General features: G+C 39.3%; 1 protein-coding gene across 6 annotated transcripts in view; it reads left to right on the forward strand.

The window, feature by feature from the left end:
- Positions 1-17,238, forward strand: part of EMCN (endomucin) — an 86,981-nt gene extending 69,743 nt beyond the window's left edge. For all 6 annotated transcript variants that reach the window (XM_084756255.1, XM_084756252.1, XM_084756254.1 and 3 more), the window contains 5 exons: positions 1,374-1,469; positions 4,450-4,474; positions 5,512-5,573; positions 11,600-11,673; positions 16,716-17,238. In XM_084756255.1, the coding sequence (XP_084612381.1) occupies positions 1,374-1,469; positions 4,450-4,474; positions 5,512-5,573; positions 11,600-11,634 (218 nt within the window). In that variant the 3' untranslated portion in view covers positions 11,635-11,673; positions 16,716-17,238. The remainder of the gene's footprint in view (positions 1-1,373; positions 1,470-4,449; positions 4,475-5,511; positions 5,574-11,599; positions 11,674-16,715) is intronic.
- The last annotated feature ends 8,391 nt before the right edge of the window (positions 17,239-25,629 follow it).

Below are 25,629 nucleotides of genomic sequence, written 5' to 3' on the forward strand. Positions count from 1 at the left end.
TGAGATTAGGCATGCTGAATATGTAACTGAGAACAATGAAGGGTCGGGATTATGAATATCCTTTTCTCAACTTTGCTCAGCATGTGTAATCCATTTTCTCTCCTTTTTTCTTTCTTTTTCTTTCTTTTTTTTTTTTTTTTTTTTTTTTTTTTTTTTTTTTTACCTTTTAGCTTTTCTTTTTCACTACTGTACCAGTGAAAAACAATTATCAGAAAAGATAAACAATAGCTTGATGGATCTGTACTCAGCTAAGGCAGAATCTCCTCACTAATAAATTTTACCCAAACCATCATGCCATATGCCTTCAACATATTCGTCTTCATTTGTCAATTAAATATTCTTAGAGCAATTAAATTATAAAAACAATTTTTTACACTGGTGGAATTCTATCATATTGATTGCAGCTAATTTTATTTTACATTAAACATATATAGGCACTATAAAACCATATAGGTGTGCTAAGTCTGAATAAATAACATTCAATAGTTTCCTTAGTAATTAACAATAAGACGAATGTATGTGAAGCTGGAATTACAAATGATTATCTTTGGCTTCAGTAAAAAAATCATTTCATTAAATAAGCTATCACAGGAAGAGCTGACCCACTGATTAATGGCACTTTCATTTTGAGGAAGTACTAACATCACTCAAAATCTATTTTAAACTGTGTTGAAACATTGATTCCTGATAAGGAGGTGGAAACTACCCTATTGATGATCTGAAATGTTATTGCCTCTGAATAAATAAGTAAGAAGCATAGATACAAGTAGATGGGGGAAAAGGAAAACCTCTCTCTAAAAAGCTTTCGCAAAAACAGCACACCCATAAACCACATGCACATACGCGCATAGCTAATGGTTTTTTGAGCTATGTTGTTAGACATTCTAAAATGCTATTCATCGAATCTCCTTATGCTCTTTTACACATTTTCAACTTTAAGTCAACAAGTTGAAGGATACCTAAAAGTTTCAGCCTTAGGACCAGAACCACTCAGGGACCTGCATCTTTTTTTCCCCCAAGTATTTTCATTATGAAATACAAAAGAACATAGTGAAAGAGTGTAATGTCAACTCTAATCTAGAGAACTGTTGTCTCTAGCCTACTCTTTCCTTACTCCTCCAGCCTCGAGGAAGATGGTGAGCCATCTCTTTGAGGCTGGGAAGTTTAAGAAAGGCTACAAGAGTGACATCAAGTGGATATGTCAGAAATGACAGGCGGAGCCAACCCACAAATCACATTAATTATTGCTTGAGATATACTAGTGTTTTGATAGAATATTGTTTAAAGAAGAAAGCACATGTGTTTCATCCAGTGCGGTCTGCTTGTGTGGAATGGGCCCCGCTCCAGCTGATGATGTTCCTTCCACTTTTCAGGCATTATTCTGCCCGTGGTTATTGCGCTGATTGTTATGACCCTCTTGGTGTTTACTCTGGTGGGTTTGTATCGAATGTGCTGGAAGAGAGACCCAGGTAAGGAACAGCCTTTTGTTTCATTTTGGTTTAAGATACCATGTCACCAAGCCACAAAGAACAGGAGGAAGAGAGAAGTTCTCTGTATTCTATTCAAAGGCATGATAAGATTAAATATAGATGGATTCTTGCTAATGAAATAGCCTCAACTGTGAATACAGTCATACGTGTCTGCTCCAAAGATGGTGTGCAACAGGATGTGAGGTCTGGGGCTGAGAAGAGGAAGGGGTATATGGAAATTCAGTTTAGAAGCCCACAATCTCAAGAATCATACTCTGGGACCTATTTCTCTCCTTGGAGGCTCAACTTTTTTCCAATATAGGTATCTTCTGTGGAGGTGTTAATATGATTTATTCTTTCTTTAGATAAACTTTCTAGTTTAGAGTAGATTAAAGTAATATTTTAACTTAGATAATTTATAAAATAATAAATTTCCTCATTTAGCATTGATAATCATCAACAACAATCATTTGTCGTCTTAACTGTCTTAGCTTAGAACAGTGTATTTGTCTCAGCTAATGAGCCAATGTTAATAAATTGTTCTAAACAAGACTCTTTAGCTTATCTATATTCCTGTATTCTTTATTTAGATGTTTCCTATTCCATGGGTGATCCTGTCTTTTGACTTGACCGCTTTGGCTATAGCTCCCTGTGCTTGCTTGGCTCAGCCCCACCCTCTGCCAACTACCTCAGACTCATCTGCCCATTCCAGACCTCTGTCCCTGGACTTGCTATGAAAGTCAGGTCTTCATACATTTATCCACACTTGCCATTTTCCTGGAACATCAAGCCTGCTTACCAGTTGGCTTCTAGAACACACAGCTTACCCTATAGGAGTCAACCAACAATAATCTATTGTACCTTTTGATAACATATCACTTCTTTAAGCAGAACACATCTTATCTTTAATTATCATTTTTTACAAAATTGGATGATAGTTTCATGGTGTGATAATTTTTTTACTTTTTTCTGTGCCTGCATTGCCTTGTAAGCCCAGCAAGAATTATCCTGTCATGAACCACATACAGTTCACCTTGCATTATGCCAGCTATATAGCAGTAGACTTTATTCTATTTTAAAATGGCCAGTAAAATGGATCTTCCCTTTATTTTCATCCTAAAAACTTCACTAAAAAATTCTACCTAAGCCTCTTAAGCTATTAAGAAGGTAAAAGGCACTTATTTTTATACAGCTTATAAACTACACCGTTGCTTTCTTACCCACAGGACACTAATGAATGTGGTTTAGTCTGCAGTGGACAGTCAGTGCAGAGCATGACAGCAAAGGGAGAAGTTAGCAGACCAAAACAGTGGCATTCATTCAAGCTCTGGGTGGGAAATAGGAAACAAACAAAAGACAGTGTGCTTTCCTATAGAAATGAATGGATGAACCTCATAATGTCAGAAAGATACTTTCTTATCCAGTTTCCAAAAAAGGAAATAGTACTTGCATAAACCAGCTTTCTCTCACCTCCCTGTTTTTAATATGCCAATCCTATTTATATGGGAATACAGCCATCATAGTTGAAGCCTGTGGGTGTTGAGTCTACAAAATGGAGAAAAACTAATATGTTAAATCCACTTATAAAAACACCATGAACTGCAAAGGAACTGTTTAGCTGGGAAACTTTGAAAATGCATGAGGTTAAAAGCAATGCTTTCTATTAAAGCTGACTCTAAAGGAATAAATCTCTATCAGTCTACAGATAGTCTGGATGTGTATCGTGTTCTAAAAACCAAGCGTGGAACTTATGTAATCAGCCAAATCTATTTGGTTACTGCTAGCTTTGTTTCCACACAGAATTTCAAGCATTGTTATCATTAAATTAGCACCATTAAACACCTGCAGTTAATCACTCTTTAAGTATGTGGAGGAGACTTCATTACATTCAGAAAATTAATAAGCCCACTCTGCTCTCTGGAAGACAACATGAATCAGAAATTGGAAATTAAGCTTATCTGAATAATGTGTTGACTGTAAATTGAGCTTTAACACGAGCATGGTATGTCTGCAGAAAGTTTGTTGGAAGGCACCTATCTGCTAATTAACCCACAGTTACCACACTCTAGGGAAAAGTGCTAAAATAGGCATTCAAATATTTATCAGCTCCCTCTGAAGGGAGGCTACAACCATCACAGGTGATATTGCATTTGATGTTTATGGTAATAAAAAATACTGCTGGACCATGTGGGTGGGAATAAAACATGGTTAGACATCATTAATGAGCTGTATGGGGTACAATGGGTCAATCTTGGGTAATTAGAGTTCTAGTTGGATGTCTTGAGTTGGGCAACAGAAATAGAAGCAGCACACATGTTAATGTTATCCAAGATCTTTATAAAAAAAAATAATAACTCTCAAAGGCAGAAGAGATGCGCTCAAGAGGCCTGTCCCAAGGATGAGCTAGATTAGCTGGGAAGAGAAACCGACACAGGAGACAAATGGAATGGAGTCTGGAGTAAATCAAAATGGTTAAACAGCATGCATCTGATCCATGAAGGCCATGTTCTTTCAGTATGAACCATTTTCACAGTGAACCCAAGGGGTTTCTACCAGATGCTTGGGAAGGTTAGCTACCTCCATGGCACTTGAAGGTCGTTCTTGAGAGGCCAACAGAAAGGCTACATCCATCCTCACTCACCACAAACACAATGATTTGTCTCCCAGGAAAGAGCAGTGTGTAAAGGAAAATATAAACATCTATTCTCTTGTTGAAAAAGTCAACTCAGAGATACCCAAGATTAGGACGTTCCTAGTGTATTTGTGGTAGACAACCCTAGATGGTACATTCTCAAGGTAATGGGCTACAATATGGTAAAACTTGAACCAGAACTAAGTTCCATGTCCTTTATCTAACAAGGACCACCCCATGTCAGAGTGAGTGGTAGCTATGCCTGAGGGAACGCCTGTTGGTAACAAGTGAAATTGAAAAAGAAAGCAGCTCAGATCACAGGCTTACTAACACCATCTTCTCTTCCAGGCACTCCGGAAAACGGAAACGACCAGTAAGTCGGGCCGCATAACCCACCCCACCCCAGACCCCTCAAGCCTGTCATTTACGTAGAGAAAATGTCCAAACTCATCATTATGCTTTATGCATTTTTTTCTTTGAAATGTTTAGGTCTGGATAAAGTGTGAGACAGAAACAACAACAAAAAGATGAACAAAAGATGAAGTGAAGGGGTGAACGATGAATATAACAAAGCAAAATATCTAAAATACACCCAGCATTTTAAGATAGTTTTCTGATGAGATGCTCAACGTGGTCACCACAGCTAAGGAAAATAGTGGTCCTCCTTCCAGCTGCCTCTGAGTAGCTTGCCTGAACAGCTCTACTTTGACTGTCAAAGCAAGCATAGAGGGTGGTAGCAAAACAGGCAGCTATTGCAAGCAAGGGGTTGAATAGCCAGGATTGCACTATGCTTATGCTGAAAAACAAAAAAAGCCATTACATTTTCATTGGTCTGAATACATACCTAGCATAGTAGTGCATTTTTTAAATTTTTTATTAGATTGTAACCATTATAGAAATAATAGCTCTTGGTTACCTACACATCTTACTTACAAATAGAGGACCTCGAGAATCTAAGGAAAGGAGCTATGTTTTGGAACAGCATTCTGGGAAACTGCCTTTAAAAGAGTTGGCTCTGACACCAAAATCTTGAGATCTAGTAAAAATATGAGTGTCCCTGGACCTCACTATGATCAGAAAGTTCACAGATGTTTCTGTGTCTTCTACCTCATCCATCAGCAACTGGAAATACAGGCAACTTAGACCTGGTGACATTCATCTCCATTCATCCAGTGTTATGTCACCAAACTGATAGGTCACCACTGGGACAGTGATGGGACCTTCCACCTGTCTTCAGAAAGTACTGGAAAGTACTGCACGTGATATACGTGTTTGTAGTGAGTTTGCCATCGAATCTTGGAAAAACAACTTTGCCTGCACCGCTGCCTCAGTCTCTGCTACATCTGCTTCCATTTGCAGACACACCGTGCATGACTATGGTGCTAACTTAGGTGTTTCTCTATCAAACAGGCCTCAGGCTGATAAAGACAGTGTGAAGCTGCTCACGGTTAAAACGCTCTCTCACGAGTCTGGTAAGTTTCCCCTCGGATAAAAGGCAAGTGGCTAGGTGGAAAGCCAACTACAACATGGGGTTCAGTTTCAGGAAAGCCAAGGCCAAGCAGAACTTTTTGAGAAGAAGTTCAGCTGTAGGTCTCAAGACATGCAAATCTCTGCTACGAGGAGGAAATGATTCTTAAAGTGACATTTTCATAAATTGGAGTCTTGGGCCTTCATGATTGGAGTCGCTTTCGGTAAATGCATAGATAGATGTGTTCTGATGAATGAGTGGTGACTGGACACTTCCTGTTCTTAGGAAATGGTAGAAAGATGGTGAAGTCTAAAAGTTATTGCTAATATTTTGTCTCATTTTGGACAAGGGATGTGTGTGTGTGTATGTGTGTGTGTGTGTGTGTGTGTGTGTGTGTGTGTGTGTGTGGCCATTTGGAGTCATGATTTGTCAAGCAAAATGTAAATAATGGTATATATTATCCCACATAATTTTAACTAACCTTCCCAAGATACATAAAATAAGTTTTCCTATTGATAAAAATCTACATTTGTACTTATAATTCCCTATCTATGTTTCTATATTTTACTGAATTTGAAGATGAAGTTCTTGCAAAATGCAGATGTGATTTGTTTGAGATGTATCTGCATCAAGATCAACAATAAATAAGATGCAAGTTTGCTTTAAAAACATGGTAATTTTCCCAGTGTCCAAAGCATCTGATATCACCAAATGGAGAAATTAAAAACAACTTCTAAGTTTTACAAAGTAATCCATTTGGCTCTAACTTAAATATCAAGTTACATGATATACCCACCATGTTAAGTCTCCCAAACTTTACTTAAAAATGGTTCTGGGATGTATGTGTTATGTCCAATGAGTGCTAGAGTGAAGAGGTAGGTGATAAACATTTTTAGTAGTTTATAAAGTGTAAAACACAAGACTAATAGTGTCCCAAACCGAAAGCAAGATATCAGAAGATTAATGTTGTTTCAATGTCATGAGGGATACTCAACGCAGAATAAAGTATCATAGAAAAAGCACAGGTCTGGAAGAGCCAGAGTCCACAACACAGCACAGAGATGCTTTAATCCTCTCTCCTCTCCTCTTCTCTCTCCCTCCCCCTCCCTCCCTCCCACCCTCTTTCCCTTCCTCCCTTCCTTCCTCCCTTCCTCCCTCTCTCTCTCCTTCCTGGAGATGGAGCCCAGAGCCATGCTAAGCAAGTACTATCTCTTTGAGTAATATTCTCAGCCTGCTATTTTTTCTGTTTTTATTCATCTATTCATATTACATCTCAAATGTTATCCTCTTGCTTGTCTCCTCCCATTCCTCCCTCCCTCCTTCTTACACCCTATTACCCTCCCCTAGGTCTGTGACAGAAGGGGACCTCCTCCCCCACCATATGGTAGCCTTCCTTTTCTTTCTCTGAGTGCCACCAGGCCTCCCCACCAAGGGGAAGTGGTCAAATAGGGAGCACCAGAGTTCATGTCAGAGTCAGTCCCCACTCTCCACACAACTGTGGAGAATGCACTGTCCCTTGTCTAGATCTGAGTAGGGCTTCAATCTTTACTGCATGTATTGTCCTTGGTTGGTTCAGTATTTTGAGCAGAGACCCCTGGGTTCAGATCTTCCCATCATGATGTTCTTTTTGTAGGTTTCTAGGACCCTCTGGGTCTTTTTATTTCCCCATTCTCCCATACTTCTCTCACTTAGAGTCCGAATAGGAGGTCCCCACATCTATTCCAATCTCCTGGTAAGTGAAGACTTTCAAGGGATATCCCTGTTGGGCTAGTGTCCAATTATAAGTGAGTATACACCATGTGAGTCTTTCTGAGTCTGGGTTAACTCACTTAGTATCATCATTACTAGTTCCACTCATTTGCCCACAAATTTTAGTATTTCCTTGTTTTTAATAGCTGAGTAGTATTCCATAGTGTAAATGTACCACAGTTTCTTTATCCATTCTTTAACTGAAGGACATTTACATTGTTTCCAGGTTCTGGCCATTATAAATAAGGCTGCTATGAACATGGTTGAGCATATGTCCTTGTTATGTGGTGGAGCACCTTCTGCAGGCCACCATTTTAAAGAGAGAGATCTGTTTAGGGTTTGTTGTTGTTGTTGTTGTTGTTTTCTTGTTTTGTTGTTTTTGCATCCCATATTCTTTGGTGCATATTTTCTGTTGTGTCCACTCTGTTTTCTCTCTCAGGAGTAACCTCATCTAATGAGGAATAACAACAAAGCTCATCCATAGAGTAGTGTGAATCCATGCCTAGGAGTTTCCTGGCTACTCACCAGCTACGACTATGTAGCCCAGTTGTTATTCTGAGTAAATGAAAGGAGTAGGGAACTGAATAAGCAACTGAAGCGTGCTTTAGTACACAGACGAGGAACCTCAAGCATGACTCTCAAGATTCTGTCTGTATCCAGCCAAAAAACATCACAATGGTTCCACGTGCTGTCCTGATCTCCTTTAGGATTCAAACAAAACTCTTTTCCTAGGCTTTGGAGCTGTGGATGAAGCATTGTTCAGGAACTCTTAGTGATATCTGCAAGGAGCAGGCAATAATAAACACCATCTGAGGTTCTCTTCCATCCATTTCTAAGAAAATGACACCTCTCACTAGGATTATGGGTTTCTCAAAAGAACATTTCCCCAACTCCCCACCTCCCCACTTCCCCACCTCCCAACCTCCCCCCTCAACCTCCTGCCAATGAAACCCCTTGAGTTCTGTTTTGCAACCTGAACAACAGATTTTATCTTGCACACTCAGATGTAACTGCAGCAATAACTGAAGTTGGCTGTGGTGGAAAGATGACCTTACAAGTTTCCCTTTTCTTCCTGCAGGAGTTGTCAGGATCCAGGTTTAAAGCAGGAATATTATCTCGAGAATACTAAGAAGTAGGCTCTGGTACTTTTTTTCTTCCCAGTTGGATTTGGGAACCACACTGCTTTTTAAAAATTACCTGAAAGGTCAATCCCGCTGATTAGTATTGGGAAATGCCTGGATGAGACTGAAATTGATGATTCTGAAAAGACTTTAATAGCCTAGAATTAAGAAGTATAATGACTTGCAAATGGTCCAAGTTTATGATTAAAATCTATTGTTATTAGGACTTGGTGGGCTCTTCAATGTCCCCAATCAAATGTCTTCTCATTGCCTTTCAAGCTTACTCAAATACCTCTTTACAAAAATCATTCACGCCACTTATAAGAGGTTTCAATTTTTAAAAATTATTTTGCATTTGCCTCAGGACCAACATTGAAATCTTTCTTCAAATATAACTAGAATAGAACCTGAAGTGACTGGGTTTAATACAATTTCACAAGTTTAGCTCGACTTTTCTACTGTCACCCATCTAGTCATCTCAAAATATTTAAATGAGAAAGAAAGTCATCTGAGAAAGGAGACCTTAGGCCACTCACAAACCAGAACAGGATTGCTGCAGCTTACATTACTTACTTCAAGGTCTAAGGCATACAGTGTTAATTAACATGCTCAAGTGAGAGTGCAATGAAACTGGAGCTTCAGCAGCACAAATGTCATTGTTTCGCTATAAGATCTCAGGCTTTTTATCTCAACATGAGTTGTGTTAGGGTAGGAGCCAAAAGACAGATGTTTCCAAGAAAAACAAAACAAAACAAAAACCTCTAAAGCCTCATACTTTCAAGAAAAATTCCAGTGCATGCAAAATTATTTCAGTTTCTAGATGCTTTAGGGACCCTGATTAAAGGGGGTTTTGTTTTATATTTTTGTTTGTTTGATTGTTTGTTGTCATTCCCCCACCCCAGTGTTAACAGTTTCTTAGCCCTAAATCTTCTTCCTCTGTCTGGGTCACCTGCCCATCCACCCATATCCCTGGTCCCATTAGATATGCTCGTTATCAAGCAGTCTGCTGCTGAAAATGTAGTTCATATATGTTTAGAGGTGGAACTTGTCTTCATAGAAAAGAAAGAGTGTGCTGCTGTGTAACAAACCTGCATTTTCAGAACAACGTGCTTGGCTTTTGTAGGAAATACAGCCAAGTTAAGTACCACTGTGTCTAAGCGCAGAATATATGTCCAACATGATTGGTTAAATGGGATTCTCAGACTACAACTCAGAGACCACACATTTCCCTTCACTTTTAGCACACAAGGAAAGGTAGAAGAAATTTAAAGAAAGCATTGGACCACATTGTGTATGATATAAAATAGAAAAAATAGATGATATAAAAAAATTTTAATTACATATGAAGCACAAGCTTAATGCAACCATGGCTGGCCTTTGGTATCCTATTGCCTTCCAACTGCTCCTTACCTCCTAGGTATGCTACTGAGTTCTTTGGCTTTGTCACAGCATGTTAGTTATTTTTTGTTGTTGTGATGAAACACCAGGAGTAAAATCAAAGTAAAGGAGAAAGGGTTTATTTTAGCTTATGGTTCCAGAGGGAGAAAGTCCTTATGGTGGAGCAGGCATGGATGGCATGGCCACAGGCCGGAAGCTTACTCAGTTTTTGTGCCCAGAAATAAAAAAAAAGACAGAGAAGAGAAACTATGGCAAGGCTAAAGACCCTCAAAGCCCACAGCCAGTGATATATTTGCCCCATAAGACTCCACCTCCATCGCCATAACCTTCTGAAACAGTGCCACCAAGTGGAGAGCAAGTGTTCAAATACTTGAGCCTCTGAGGGACATTTATCAGTCAAATCATTATATGCAGACATTATTATAATAACTGCTCTACAAATCATGACGTTGTTGAGTTTTTCTCACATTGTCCATTTCTGATTGGTCAGAACTTAATGTCAAATATTAAGAAATGTAATGAATTCTTGCGTAATGTGTTTTATCTAATTTCTGTTAGATAAAAGGGGTTAATTTTTTTATAAAAGCATATATTTTTATTTCCTATTCTTCTGCTTTGTAGTTGTGGGCTTCAGGTAAGTGATATGCCTCTGGCAAACTGAACAGGTGCAAGGAGAAGGTGCTAGGGGGGCTGCAAGTGTCATCACCCTATGCTCACAACTCTCCCAGCACAGGACCTAAGAAGTACAATTGGGAAGACTCCCAAGTCTGTCTTGTAGCCCTCTGACACTTACTACTGTGACACCTGAGAAAGTAGCTGGTGACATATATGTTGTCACCAGAAGACAGCTGGTAGATCAAAGCTAGAGTAAAATGATGACATGTATCCTAACAGCTGGAGAATCTTACACATACTGCTCCTATATAAAGAGATGGTGCTGAGCCAGGCATGGTGGCATAGCACTCTGGAGGCAAAGGCCAGTGGGTCTCTCTGAGTTTGAGGCCAACCTGGTCTCCAAAGCGAGTCAAGGACAGCCAAGGCTACACAGAGAAACCCTTCTTGAAAAACAAGACAAAACAAACAAAAAACGAAGGAAAGAGAGAGAGAGAGAGAACGCTAATACTTGATACTCCCTGAAGGATGGAGGTCAGATAAAACACACTAGTCATAAACTCAGCAACACATTAAAAGAAGCTGCTCGGAAACTTTCATCTTCCCACCACTCTCATTGATCCTTTTACCTTTACACTCAATCACGTAATATCACTGAAAATTTGAAGGCTATCACCTACAATATGCTTCTCTGAATGTCATAAAAGCATTCCTGTTGTCTTATAAACTATTTCCCATAACTTACCATTGGATAATTTAAGCAGAAGGACCCCAAAATACCTCTTTGATAAAATGTCACTTTAAATATACAGTTTGGGTTTACATAGGAAAAACCACCTCGTGTAACAGGAGGGTCATTAATGAACCACCCAGCATCTCTGCTGTTTTGTCCCCTGGTCCACGCTCTCCCCTCCAGGGAGATAGTCAGCAAGGCTCCTTCAGGGTGAAAATAAATGATGGCCAAAGAAAGCTCATACATAAATCTTAGTAAATAATTTCCAGGCGACTCCAACAGGTTAACTGTGGCTTTAATGACAGTCTTGCAGAAAAGTGTAACTTGTCTTGAAAAAAAAAAAAGAAAAGTGGGAAAACTTTATTTTCATACTTCATATCTCTGAGTGCACAGATCAACCCTATCTTCTGTTCTCAGGGGAGCACTCTGCACAGGGGAAAACCAAGAACTGACAACGTGATGGATCCTCTCTATACCTGGGCAATGGATATGTAAGTTTCCGAACTCCTCTCACAGAGATTCTCATTAATATATTTCCTTAGCCTGCTATAGCTCAAATTATTTTATAGGCTTTCAAACTCTGAACATTTAATGGTTGGTGTCGATGGGAACATCACCGACTATTTGTCTAACAACAAACTATAAGAAAAGCTGCCAGAAAAATGGCTGCTGTCTTGATTGGACAGAATTCTTCCAGTGCCCCTCCCCACTGCTCCTGCTTAAGGAATGATAGTCCTTCCTTTCTTCCTATGGATGATGCTTCCCTCCTCAGGAGTGCAGCCCTCCAGTGCCTGGGTTAATCAAGGTCCCATAGTGTAATGACAACTTGCAGGACACAGGGACAGTGCTGACAGTCCCTTCTACAGGGGATTAAAGATACCGAAGCTGCACGGGGTGAGAGATGTTCTTCTGCCACAGAGCTGGTGGCCCAGCTCCACTGAAGACCCACCCATCTTCTTGCAGTAGGGACCACATCAGGAGACACTTTCTGTCTGGACCTAAGAACCACAGATATGAGCATAGGACCATTCGAACAGAGTGACCAAGATGCAGGGTCAGTTAAGAGTTCTTAATTCGGCCGGGCGGTGGTGGCACACGCCTTTAATCCCAGCACTCAGGAGGCAGAGGCAGGCAGATTGCTGTGAGTTCGAGGCCAGCCTGGTCTACAAAGTGAGTTCAGGATAGTCAAGGCTACATAGAGAAACCCTGTCTCGAAAAGAAAAAAAAAAGATTTCTTAATTCCCAACTGATCACAAAGGTTCGCTTTTGCTACATGAGCAGCCGAGGAACACAGCCCTTCCAGTAACTCAAGGAGACCAGATAGAAATGATAAATTTCATGTAGCAAAAAAAAAAAATGTCAATCAAAAACAATGGGTATCCTCAGAAGCATTAATTACATATAGCCTTTTGATCAACATGTTCCTTGTCTGGACCAGAAGCCAGTGCAATTTTCTTACTTCCCATCAATGCTGCTCAGGAACTGCTCCATACCAAACTACCTTTGGCTTTCCTAGAAGCAGGTTAGGAGACTTTCTGAGGTTGATTTGGCTCTCATGAGAAGCACTGATGAAATGCTGTCACAATTAATATTTGGTATTTTGTAGAACATATTGAAAGATCTATTCTTCATAACAAACAATAAAAAGAAAATAAACCACTAAACACTTAAATGTCCAGCACTGGCCTTACCAAGCTGGTCTGAATAACATGTCCTGGTGAGGGACACCGCTGTTCGGTGCACTGCTTGTGGCTACTGCCTGTCTATTCATACGGTGGTCTAACAGACTCGCCATTGTCTGGTGAGCACATGGTGATGTCCAATCTTTCTTCGTTAGGAACAGAAGACAGCAGCAGAGATGCCCATCTCGGGTCACACATCACCATCACAGTCCCACCTGCCTCTCGCCTGTCACTAGGGGTGCACTGCAGTAAGATGAATTATCCATTACCCTGCCTTTTCTAATGGTCACTTTTGGGTGCCCCGTAAGAGAAGCCAGGTGTGATAACATAGGATTAACATATGAGAAGTAACTCATGGAAAGGAAGTTGCCTTGAAAACCAGGTGTGGTTTCCTTTCAACCCAGGACCTAGTAAAGGAATATTTTCTTACTTACAAAGTACTCAAAATGTGAAAGCCAATTGTCCAGCTTAGATCAAAACAGGTTCTCTTCTATTCAGATGGGTGGGATCAAAAAAGGAAAAGAAGAAAAGTTGTCTGGTGCAACTTGGGCAAGAAAAATATTGCCCAACGGAAGGATGTTATCACACTCGGTACAGTGCTTGCCTTACCAAGCACAAAGCCCTCAGTTCACTCCCCATCACCATATAAAACCAGACATCGTAACACAGCACTGTGGAAGCAGAGACAGGAAGATCTGAAGTTAGGGTCATATTCAGACATGACACATAGTAAGTTTGAGGCCAGCTAGCTTGGCATCAGGCAGTGCCGAGAGAGAGAGAGAGAGAGAGAGAGAGAGAGAGAGAGAGAGAGAGAGAGAGAGAGAGAGAGAGAGAGAGAGAGAGAAATTTAACCCTCATTTAACAGAAGGCCTCAACTCTACACAAAGTGCTACAGGCAACTAAGAAGTGCTGAGAGCTCTTTTCCAGAGAAGAGCGCACCAACTTGTTGTCCAACACCAGACCTGAAGACACGCATAGAAGTAACATTATCCAAGCTGAGATACTTGTAATTGCATATTTAGTGACGCATTTATACCCGTCTACATGTATGCACTTAACAATGAATGTACAGAGGCCATAGACTTGAAGCAGAGGAAGGAGGGGTGTATATGGGAGGCTTGGGGATTGCTTTAAGCATTCTAGACTGGGGAGATGGCTCCTTGGGAAAAGTGCTTCCTGCACTAGTGTTGGGGCTTCACTGTGGATTCCCAGGACCTATGTAACTGTGTGATGAGTGTGGCAACCCCTTGTAATCCTAGCCCTCAGAGGTGGAATCAGGCTGTCCCATTATCAGGCACGCTAACTAGCCCCACTAGGCAAATTGATAAGTTGAGTTCAAGTGAGACGCCCTCCCTCAGTACATAGAAAGTGATCAAGGCAGACACCATCAATCTCTGGCCTCCACGTGTGCCTGTGTGCATGGAAACATGCCTAAACATATACAAACCACACCACATGTAACATATACATATCATGCACATGCAAAACATATATGCTTAGGTTAGGATTTCTTGTCTTTTGATTTGCAAAGCTACACAAATTCTTGCTGCGCTTCTGGATAACTCTGGAGTTGCATAACCATATTCTGAAAAGCAAGGATCAGAAAGGAGTGGGAAGAAACCAGTTTGACATCTGCCAATTGTACCATCTATTTTGTGTTACTTTCGCTTCAACATACATATTTCTGTCATTGCACTTAGAGTTTAATAACCAGTGAGTAATTTCCAGGGTGTCAACTAGAAATCAAATATCAATGCAGATATTCAGAGTGAATTGGAATGAGCTCATCAGAATAATGGAAGGCGTTAAGAACTTTCTAAATCTGTGTGCCACAACGTGCAAACAATCACATGCAAATTTTTCACCTCAAATTAGCATTCTAGGTATATTAAAGCTCTCTGTTTCATCTACTGATGATCTAGGTTTTTTTTTTCCAGGTACGTATATTTAATGTGAATTGGCAGGGCAGATGGGGATTACAATAGACTTTTGACCCTTGAGTTCTACTAGGAGAATAAAATCTCACATAAGAAATAAGACAATAGTTACGGAAAGATGCTGTCTCATCATTTCAAATCAGTCCTACTACCCGCTATGTTTATAACACTAAGAAGTTGATAGGGCTCCAGAACATAACACCTTACACTGTCACACTGTGGGGTGTACTAGTCGTGGTGCTGTAGAGGAGTAGAGTCTGTAGAATAAATATGTAATAAAAGAGGATTTATTTGACTAGCAAACACAGTGAGGGCTGGCTAGTCCAGCAATGGCTGCCTTCACACTGGACAGACTGAAAACCTGGTAGTTGCTCTATCTGTGAGGGTGAAGGCCTCTGCAGTCCCAGGCTGGCACTGAAGGCCTGCAGGGTTCCTGGAGCACTAGTGATCTTCAGTCCAAATTTGATGCCTAAGGAGGCAGGTCTCTGATATCAGTGAAGGGATCCACAGAAGGCAAGTGGGATAAAGGCACAGCTTTCTAGCCTAGCTTTCCTTTTGTTTGTACTGCTTCCAGAATGTGGAATCCTGACCTGGAGCGGCTCTTTCCATCTCAAATATGAGAAAGCCCTTTAGAAGTGTGCCCACTGGCTTATCTCTCAGTTACTTGACACCAGATTCAGTCTGATGGACAACCAAGATATCCACCACAGGAGCCATGAGACCTATATCAGCTTCAACTTACCTTCTATAGTTCGCTTTGAAGCCAGGTGCAAAAAACAAAGATGGATTTATCCTCAAAATAGCTGGCACCATACTCAAAAATAGCTGGTTCCGTTTTTGTAATTTAAAAATCTTCTGCTGAGTTTTGAATGCCAGTATAATTAAAGAACCAGTGCTCAGTGTCATGCCATCATGTGCATTTTTCTTTGCATACTAGTACTCCTTGACAGGTACAAATGAATCCTGTTATCGTTCCCTGGGTCTTTTCTCATATATAGAGCAGCAAAGGTGGCAAGACTACAGCATATAATTTGTTGTCACATAGAGCTCCTGCTAAGGCCATCATTTATTGGCACAGTGATGGGGTTCGTGGACTTTTATTCAAGTACTTTGACCATATACACACCCCTAAGCCCATCTATTTCCCCTCCTTCTTCCCTCCTCCCTCCTTCCACCAAATAGCTTCATTTCTTTGTTTTGTTTTTCATTCATTCTTTCTCTTTTAATGTATCTATGTCAAATCCAGGGACCACAAAGAAAAAAAAAGAAAGAAAAAAGAAAAAAAGGTGCACGCTGTCTTTCTGATTCTGGCTTATCACTGCACTGGTCCCCATTTGCATCAACTTTCTTATTTCCTCACAAGTAGATCTCATCCCGCTACTGCTCTCACATGGGCTCAGCCATCTGGGATTCTCTGGAGAAAAGCCAAGGATGTCCTCGTTTATAATTTCTTCTACATCCTAAAGCTTGTCACGGACTTGGGATATCGTTCCCACGCCATGGAAGCCATGTGTGTGGGGATTTTGCTATGGGGTACTTGTCTGGCTTATACAAGGCTCAGGGTTCAGTACCTAGCACTATTTAAAAGAAAATCAATATGTGCTGATTGATTGGAGGTGGGCAGGGAGAGGAAACAGTGCTGCTGATGGTGCTCACACTTCCAGCCTGTGTGCTTGTAAAAATCAAGAAAGCAACTGCACAGGTTGGGATTGCAGAGTGAGGACCAGTCTGGGGAAGATCTCACTGTCTACTCAGAGTGTCACTTTGAGGTGTGCATAACCCTCATGTGACTACTGTGCGTGACAAAAATTTAAGGAAGCTCTAACATATCTTGCCAAGACCTCGTTCTCCTCACTAACTCTGGATTCTTCACTTCCTTAGATCTGAGACTGTGTTGTTTTTTGTTGTTCACAGGGGTAATCTTCGGCTTCTAAATTCCAAGTGTAGGAAGGAGAAAAAGCCCTGAGGAACCAATCCCAGCTTCCGATCTCTCACCAGTCTATACCAGTTGCCTGTCCCAGCAAAGAAATGACGTACCATAACCTGACTGAATCATACAGAATTCTGGATATCTCCTGTCTGAGATGCAGAAAGTCAAATGACTCTAGTTTTCAGGGACATTTCTTGAAGGAAGTGTGATGATCCCTCAGCCTAAGCAGGTGGACTCCCAGAAGACATTTCATAGCTGAGTTTAGAGTCTCAATGTAGGGTTTACAGCCTCGATCCATGGAGACCTGCCTATTTCCTTTGTGTTCTTATATTAGCCAGTGTTCTATTTATTGTTTCCCACTATGTTAATGCAGGGAGATTTTGCAAGTGTGCTATTAAATGTCAAGTAGAAATCATACCATGGTTCTCTGTAGAGACAGGTGTGTTATTCATGTCTTCAAGTGTTACTTTTAATAAACAATGGCTGTACTCACCATGCTAAACATTACATCATGACTGTGGTAAGGCTCTGGTATTGTATTCCCATAATTTTGGCTGGTTTTTTAGTTGATTTTTACAATATGAGGACACATCAAAATATGAGAAAACATCTGTAAAAAGCACAAAGGACCAAAGGTAGTAGAAGGAAAGAAATAGCCATTTCTGTGGTTTTCTCACTTGTAAATTACACCATGTGACAAGAATGCCTTGGGGGCGGGGGTCATGATGTCAAGAATGTATGAGGATTAGATTTCTCTAATACTCTATAATATCTGTGTGGTAATTTTATTACTTTATTTCTTAGAAATATCACATGTGGGATACACAATCACTACTAAAACTCCAGTGTCTAGAAAAATCAACATCCCATCATTGCTTAATTGGGTTATTATTTTTCATTTAGTCACTTTGCTAAAAATTCCATAAAAACATAGTACCACCCCCATCAAGAGCAAATTCTGCTACGGAAACCTTGCTCAACCTTGCTCATTTTCTTGACACAAGACATGAAACTGGCAAGGAAGCTGAAACTCTGAAGAAAGTTCTGGAATTAACAAGCTACACGTGAAAGTTCTTTAATGTCTGTGATTTCTTCAGCTGAACTCCATGAAAGCTCATCTTGCTGATTTCTGCAGGAAGTATGAGTAAGGATGCAAAGCCGTATTTAGAGCACCATGATGATTTTCTTTTACTGCAATGTTTACGAAGCCTTTCAGTTTTAGGGTAATATAATCGCTTTGATTTTTACCTTCCTGATATTTGAGCTGCATCTTATCAAAGATATCAAGCGAGCACATATACAATTCTCATGGACTTCTCTTTATTTTTCTGTGAGAAGGGTAGAGAAATAAGGAAGCAAAAAGAAAAGAAGAATTAAAGGAGGAGGGTAAAGATCTGTACTACATATGTTTTCACCTTGGGATTATTTTTGAGGTTACAAGACTCTGGAAGTGTGAGGCAGTAGTTGCAGCAGTAGCAGCAGGGGAATTTGTCTTTATTTGAGATTGTTCTGATGAGCTCCTCAGCAAAAGCTTTTTAAAGCAGTTGTACTACAAAGAAACAAACACTTTTACTTCAGCTTAAATAGACTTTGTCTAACTTTCATAAACATTGTTTGTACTAGCTTGATCATTCCAGATTAAGAACTGATCCTAAGGGAATTGTTCTAAACTACCAATCAACGTATCAAATTTCTGGCCACACTCGGGTAATTTTGTAGGATCAACTGCAAAATAATCTCAACTCTGTACCTTATAAACCAATTTAAATGTTTGAAAGGATAAAGTATTTTATTTCACATCCATTATATCATTGCTGAAAGTTTTTTTTTTCAGAAATATCTGCTTTGTTGGATGACTTATTTTGTTTAATGCCTGATATTTTTATGAGGTTTGAATAATAATGTACAGTTCAGAAGTCATTTAGGTAAAAAAAGAAAATAGGGCCTTCCATGAGTTTGTGCTACACGACAATATGAATATAAGTCTGTCAACAACCTACATACCAGCAAGAGCTAGTGAACTGGTGTTGCTATCTGAGAAAAAGTGGGTGCTACTGGCCGACACACTGGCTTCTCTTGCTTGCAAGGCACAACTTCCAAATGCCCCTTTGTTGAACTGAAATACTGCATTAGATATGGCTGACATATCTCTTACCTTCTATCATTTATACTTAGGTCTGTGAGGATCAGCTTAGTGACATCATCTAACCTTCAATGATGGACACGTTCATTTTTTTCTGATTTTCCTGTGTTACTTTTCTACCTGTCACAAAGCTTTTATGGGTGATGAGCTCTGGATACAGCGTAGTAGCAGAGAACTTGCCTAGCATGTATGGACTTCTGAGTTTGATACCCAGAATAATTTCAGTTAGATATAGATGATAGATGACAGATAGATAGATAGATCGATTGATAGATCGATAGATAGATAGATGATAGATAAGATAGGTACATATCATGATTCTGTACAAATGAAAACAAAATTTTAAAAGTTGTAGTTTAAATGCCAGAAATGCCAGGGCTTAAGATGTTGATGCCTCAGGCTGACAAAACACTGAAAACACACACACACACACACACACACACACAACATACATTATATATATATATATATATATATATATATATATATATATATATATATAATTTCAGTGGTTATACAGTTTTCTGTATTACCAGCTACCATTCTCTACAAATTTCAGGTAGAAAAGAATAGCAATAGACTTGTGTCTACACTGAACACGCACAGACTGTTTTGTGTTGTCTTTGTTCCCTAAATATACATTGTGGTATTGGTTTATACATTTATATTACATTAAGTAGTTAGTATTAGTGTCTGAGAAGCACATGATAAATGTGTGTTGTTTATATGCAAATATCTCATCGTTTTATACAAGCAACCTGAGCATCCATGGATACTTTTCTCCTGAGATAACCCTAGGAGATTATAAAAGCAGTTATCTGTGGGTCTACTATGGTCTCAGTCCATGGTTGTGTTATCTTCACAGACTGAAACCAACACCTGTGATGAATCAACCTCTAAAGAGAAAAGTTAACAGTTGAGGCAGCTCTAGTCCATGACCGCTTGGTGCCATATACCTGTGACAAAACAACATGTCATGATAGAAAGGCATGAGGGAGTGATACCACAGCTCTCATGGGTAGAGGACAAAATAGAAAGAAATAACTCAGAGACACTTTCAAGGGCATAGCCCCAGTGGTTCAGTACCTCCCATTAGGACTGAGCTCATAAAAAGTCCACCACCTCCCAAAGCAACAAATTGAGTACCAAACTTGTAAAACACGAATGATTGTGGAATATTCACAATACAAATCGTACCAGGATGAATATTTAAGATATTCACCCACGGGATAAATTACACCTCTGATGTGTGTGCTAAACTAAGAACGTGAGATGGAGTCTCCACAGAATTATTCCTTAAAACTTCCCCAAGAGCAGGATGTGATGGCTCTTGTCTGCTTGTGATCATAGCACTTGTGGCTTTGGTGCATGAGGATCGCTGAAGGTTCAAGGTTAGCATGGGCTATATAGTGAGTGCCAGGACAACTTGGTCTATATAGTGAAATCCTGGTGAAGAAGAAGAGGAAGAGGAGGAGGAGGAGAATAAGAAGAAAGAGGAAGAAAAAGGGGAGGGAGTGGAAGAGAGGGGAACACAAAAGACTAGTGAAAAGAAAAACTTTCCCCAGAACAAAACATTTCCCATCTCATTTAAAAAGCACACTTTGGGGTCTCCTGTGGGCTTGAATATACTAATTTCTGTCATGGCATACATTTTGAGAAGAAAAAGTATTTTGGGAAGGCCATAGAAAAATATTCAATAGCATATTCCTGGACTTGAATAAAAAAAAAAATGTACCACAATGAAGGTCACCACTAATAATTTGAAAGTTGCCAGGAACATGTTTAACACTTTAAAATGAGTAAGAGGATGTAGATATTTTAGATCACGGTGTGTTTGTTTGTTTGCTTGCTTGCTTGTTTAAATAAAGTGAAATCCTACTAAAGTAATGATGAGAAGTATTGACAGATATCACTGCATCCGATGCTGTAAGCCAACCTTGCACAGTACTGAAGTGCCTGAGCTGACAGCCTGTTAGAAGCAGCTTCATCTACAGATGCACGAGGTAACACAGAAGCTTAAGTAAACTGCAATGACAACTGTGCCACTGAATGATGGGAAAATTTTCTCTCCAGACTATGGCCAACATGCTGTTCTGCATTACTCTGTTGTGAGGTTATAGCCCTCGGTCTTCTTAACCACACAAAGTAGTAAAAGCACGATGCTCTGGGCCACAATCTTAAAATAGGAGAAGAGCACATAGCACTCCACTAGCAACACTTAAAACCTAAGCAGCCATCCCAGAAACACACTGCAGGGGGCATGACCAAGAGCACATAAGCACAGGGGAAACATTTAAGGAGCACACAGGAGGATCTCTGACCAAAGTGTGCTCATCATTCTGAGTTGAGTAGAGATACATGGGAGGAAGGGAGCTAAAGTGTCCAGCATTAATGGAATGCAGAATCAGATAAGAACTCACATAGAGAAAGGCCTTCAAAAATCAACACCAGGAAACTATAGCTGTTAATAGTAGTGTAGCAACCTCTCAACCCAGAGTAAAACTCAGTGAGACCAGAAGGAATACCAAGAAGGAAATGGGAGCTGCAGAGTGTGTGTTCATAGGCCTCATATACAGTCCAGAAACCATCACAGTCTGACAAACAATGCCTGAAAATCCTTCTGGGTACCCTTGCTTAATGATGCCAGGTATTATAGCTAAGCTAGAATATTGCATCTAGATAAGCCCTAACACAGATTACAAGCAAGGCTTGCAATCCACTTAGCAGATTTCCTAAATTCTGACAATCTTTATTAAGGCAACAAAATACAACATAAAAATTCAACAATGTAAATTTCAGATATCATGGCTAAATTTATGTATATTTGTATACATATAAGATGCTCCCTCCAAAATAAATGAACTGTAATAATTATTAAAATTAGTCAATAAAGTATATTCAAAATCAAATGAAAGGAGGAGCATTTCACAACTAATTTGATGAGATAAGTGTTAACCTAATAACAGCCAGTCAGGCAAAGATGTTTGAAAAGGAAAAAAAGAAAAAAAAGAATGAATAAATAATCCCCATGAATGTGAATGCCAAAACTATTAGCTAAATACTGGTAAATCAAATTGAACATATTTTAAAACTTTTGGCGATGAGATTAATCCCAGAGATCCAAGTGTCTACTCTTCGAAAATCAATTGCTATAATTCAGCCTATTAATAAAGTTAAGAAGAAAATGCTGTGCTTTATCTCAGTAGATAGAAGGGACACCTGAAAACGTTTAATATTCATTCACAATGGAACATTTTATCAAATAGGGTTAGTAATAATTATCATAAAAGGAAAGAAGCTTGTTTATGAGAAACCTAACTCTTATATGAGTGTTTAAAAATCTAAATTACTTCCCCTCAAATTAGAAAAATTAAAAGAATGCTCATTTTTATATCTTATTTCAAACATTGTTGTTGTGAGAGTAGAAGTCTTTAAAATATATTATCAAGAAATTATTTGATATATATGAGCTTCTAAAATTAAATCAAATCTATATAAGCAACTTAGATTCATAAAAATAAATGAGATTGTAAACATTAGAGACAATTGAATTCCAACATTTTTCTTTCCTGATTTTTCTAGTAACTACAAAAGTTTATCAAGAAAAATTTCCAAGCCTGAGATTTCTCTCTTATAAGGCAACTATACTAAACTCCTCTATTATACCTCTAAAACAGACCCACCTAAATTTGTTTCAAGTACCACTTATTAATATAAATGCACTTTCTGCGATGTTGGCATCTTTCAGATAAGCTGATTGCATGCCCTGGTGGAGAACAATGAAGAAATGTATCAACAGTTATCAGCAAGTGAGCACATGCCCTCTCAGTGATGGTTAGAAGAGAGAGTCTTAATAGAAGAATTGTCTAGAACAGTTTAGCCCATAAGCACATTTGTGGAAGATTGCCTTGATCTACAGAAAGACTCAGCCCACTGTTGGTGCCACCACTCCATAGCATGGGCCATGAACCATATAAGAGTAAAGAAAGAAACATGCAAGCAGGTAATCAGGAATGTATTTATTTTTCTTTGCTCTTGACTTTGGGTGTGATGTGACTAGCTTCTTTGAGTTCCTCTCTTGACAACCCTGAAATATGCAGAGAACCGTAAGCCGAATAAACAGATTTGTCTTTCTAAGTTGCTTTTTGTCAGGATTTCTGTGACTGTAACAAATGTAACTACAGAACTTCTCAAATGTCCTTTTGGTCACTCCCCTTGGACTCCACAATTTTACATAAAGCAACTGAAGAAGCATTTTCTGGCAAAGAGTTTTGGAAAAGTCAAAGCCCACACCACAGCTGTGACCAGATATTCTCAATACTACTGATATTGGATAGATGCTTCAGTCATGAAGAAGGCATAAATATCAGCAATTCAAGAAAAAAAACTGATTAATTTTCAGAAAATGTTCATTTCCTTGACAAAAAGTAAGCCTGGAGTTTTTCAATTTAAGTATATTTTTTTGCAACTCAATATTTACAATGTTTCCAAGGTGCAAAATTTTACCTGTATACCCACATGTAAGGTAAGGTCTAGTTTGCCTTTCCTAATGTCATTTTTTGTGGCTGTATACTCATTCCTTTGTTTACAAAATATCAACTAAAATGTGTGAGTGTATGCAACCACAGGCAGAAGGTCAGAGGTGTTTGTGTGTGTGCATGTGGGCAGGAGCTCGGTATGTGTGGGTGTGGGTGTGGGCGTGCCTGCCTATGTGCTTCTGCTTATTATGTGCACAGGAGGATGGAGAAGTTTATGTGTTTCTGCATATGCTGTATGTACATGTGGGTGTGTACACATGTCACAATAAAAAAAATGATGCTGTACTGTTGTGCTTGGAATACATTATCAGATTTCTCCTTCTCATCAATATTGCATGACATGGGCTAATGGCCTGTGCATTCCCATTATGAATCATGCACCTTGCAAGGCTTCTGCATTTGACTTTGAACAAAAGCTAAAACAAATCAGAGATTTTTAAACAGAAACTGTGAGTTTCTGTCATGCTGTTCCCTCTACAGTATCTTTAATCACTTCTTAAGTCTTATGTGACAAGATGGGTGTGCAAGAGACATCGATGAGGCTTAGTAGTAAAGGCCATTTGTCTATTGTGGCCACTATTATTGTCTATGGCCTGTGGGTGCTTCATTTAACCGACATCACTGCTATTTGAGAATTGTGGCTCAGAAATGTACTTCAGTCCACTTTGGCATGTTAGAAGGATGTGCTTAGCCTCAGCTCCGTCTTGTTATAAGATATGATCCAACCTTGAGTATCACCAGGACGTTTTACCTCAGAAGACTGTGACTGAAGTTTTGATAGCCAAGCTTCCCACTTTGCAGGTTCAGAGGGTGAATGAAGCATAGAACTGCAATCAAATTAAAGAAAAGAGTGGGATGCTCTCAAAGCTTAAAGTTTTAAGAACTGTGTGTGGGGTTGGGAGAGATATTGAACTAACATCTATACTAAATGCTAACAGTTACCATGTCATCATCATTAAATCAGTACCACTGCCACCACTGCCACCACCAACAACACCAGTAGCAGCAGCACCATCATCATCACCATTACCACTGTCACTATCATCATTATCATCTTCACCCCATTAGCTCAATATAAGCTTTATGCAAAAGGTTTTAAAATGATGTAAGTGGGGATTTACTGCAAAAGTTTATTGTTGTGTATAGTAATGTCATGTCATTAATCATGGAGACTGGCACAGGAAGGTAGGTTGGTTTTTTTTGTTTTGTTTTGTTTTGTTTACATACTGCTGCTATATGACCTGGTAAAGTGTTGAATAGAAAACTGAAAGCTACATAGCATTATTTCAAATTTAAGCTACATATAATACCATGCACACAAGTGTAGTACATAATAAGTCTTGGTGCTGAGATAGGAACTCAGGTCTAGGATCCGTCAGTTATCTTCCCAATTTGAAACCGAACGTTTGGGAAGACTAAGCAAAATAACAATGAATGCAAATCATTTAGCATAATGCCTAGTATATAATCACACATGAAAACAATGTTCCTGTTAGTTAATTTTATATTGCTGCAATATAACACCATGAACAAAACAAACTCTTTGAAGAAAATGTTTATTTTCGATTATGATTCCAAAAAGGGAAGAGTCCTTCCTGACGGAAAACATGGCAGCAAAGAGCGGGCTTTGCAGTAAAGTCCATTTATCTATAGCAGGACTAGAAAGCAGAAAGAGAACATTTCCAACTAAAACCTAGAACCAGAGACCAGGAACTGAATGTCAAAGTTACAAACTCTCAATCCCATCTTCATTGGCATATTTCCTCAGGCAAGGCCTTCAACTAAGGACCAAGTGTTCAAACACCTGCGTCCAGGGAGGAAGTTCTCATTCAAACCACCACAACTCCAGAATCAAAGTGTGCGCCAGAAAGCTACACAGATAAGTAATTAGGTCCATAGCGTTGGAAAATGAACAGCAGCTGTATCCTAGAAAAGTGTGGACACCACATCAGTGTTGCCTTAGGGAAAAGAAACAGAATAGGAAGAAAAGCTGCCTGTGACCCATCACTCCCTTTGTTTGCTAATACTACTTTCAAGCTCTTTTCTTATAAATTTTTACATGCCATAGTAAGCAGAAATACACTTATGGCAGAAAAAAAGTCCAAAACTGCTTAAAGTCTCCAATCTACAACGTACATTTAAACTGTCATTGTGTAACTAGGTGTATCTATCTACTAAAGCAGGGGAAAGAACTATAATTCTTTGTTGAGTTAATAA

Source organism: Acomys minous (assembly GCF_964271855.1).
Source record: "Acomys minous genome assembly, chromosome: 14".
Classification (NCBI taxonomy): domain Eukaryota; kingdom Metazoa; phylum Chordata; class Mammalia; order Rodentia; family Muridae; genus Acomys; species Acomys minous.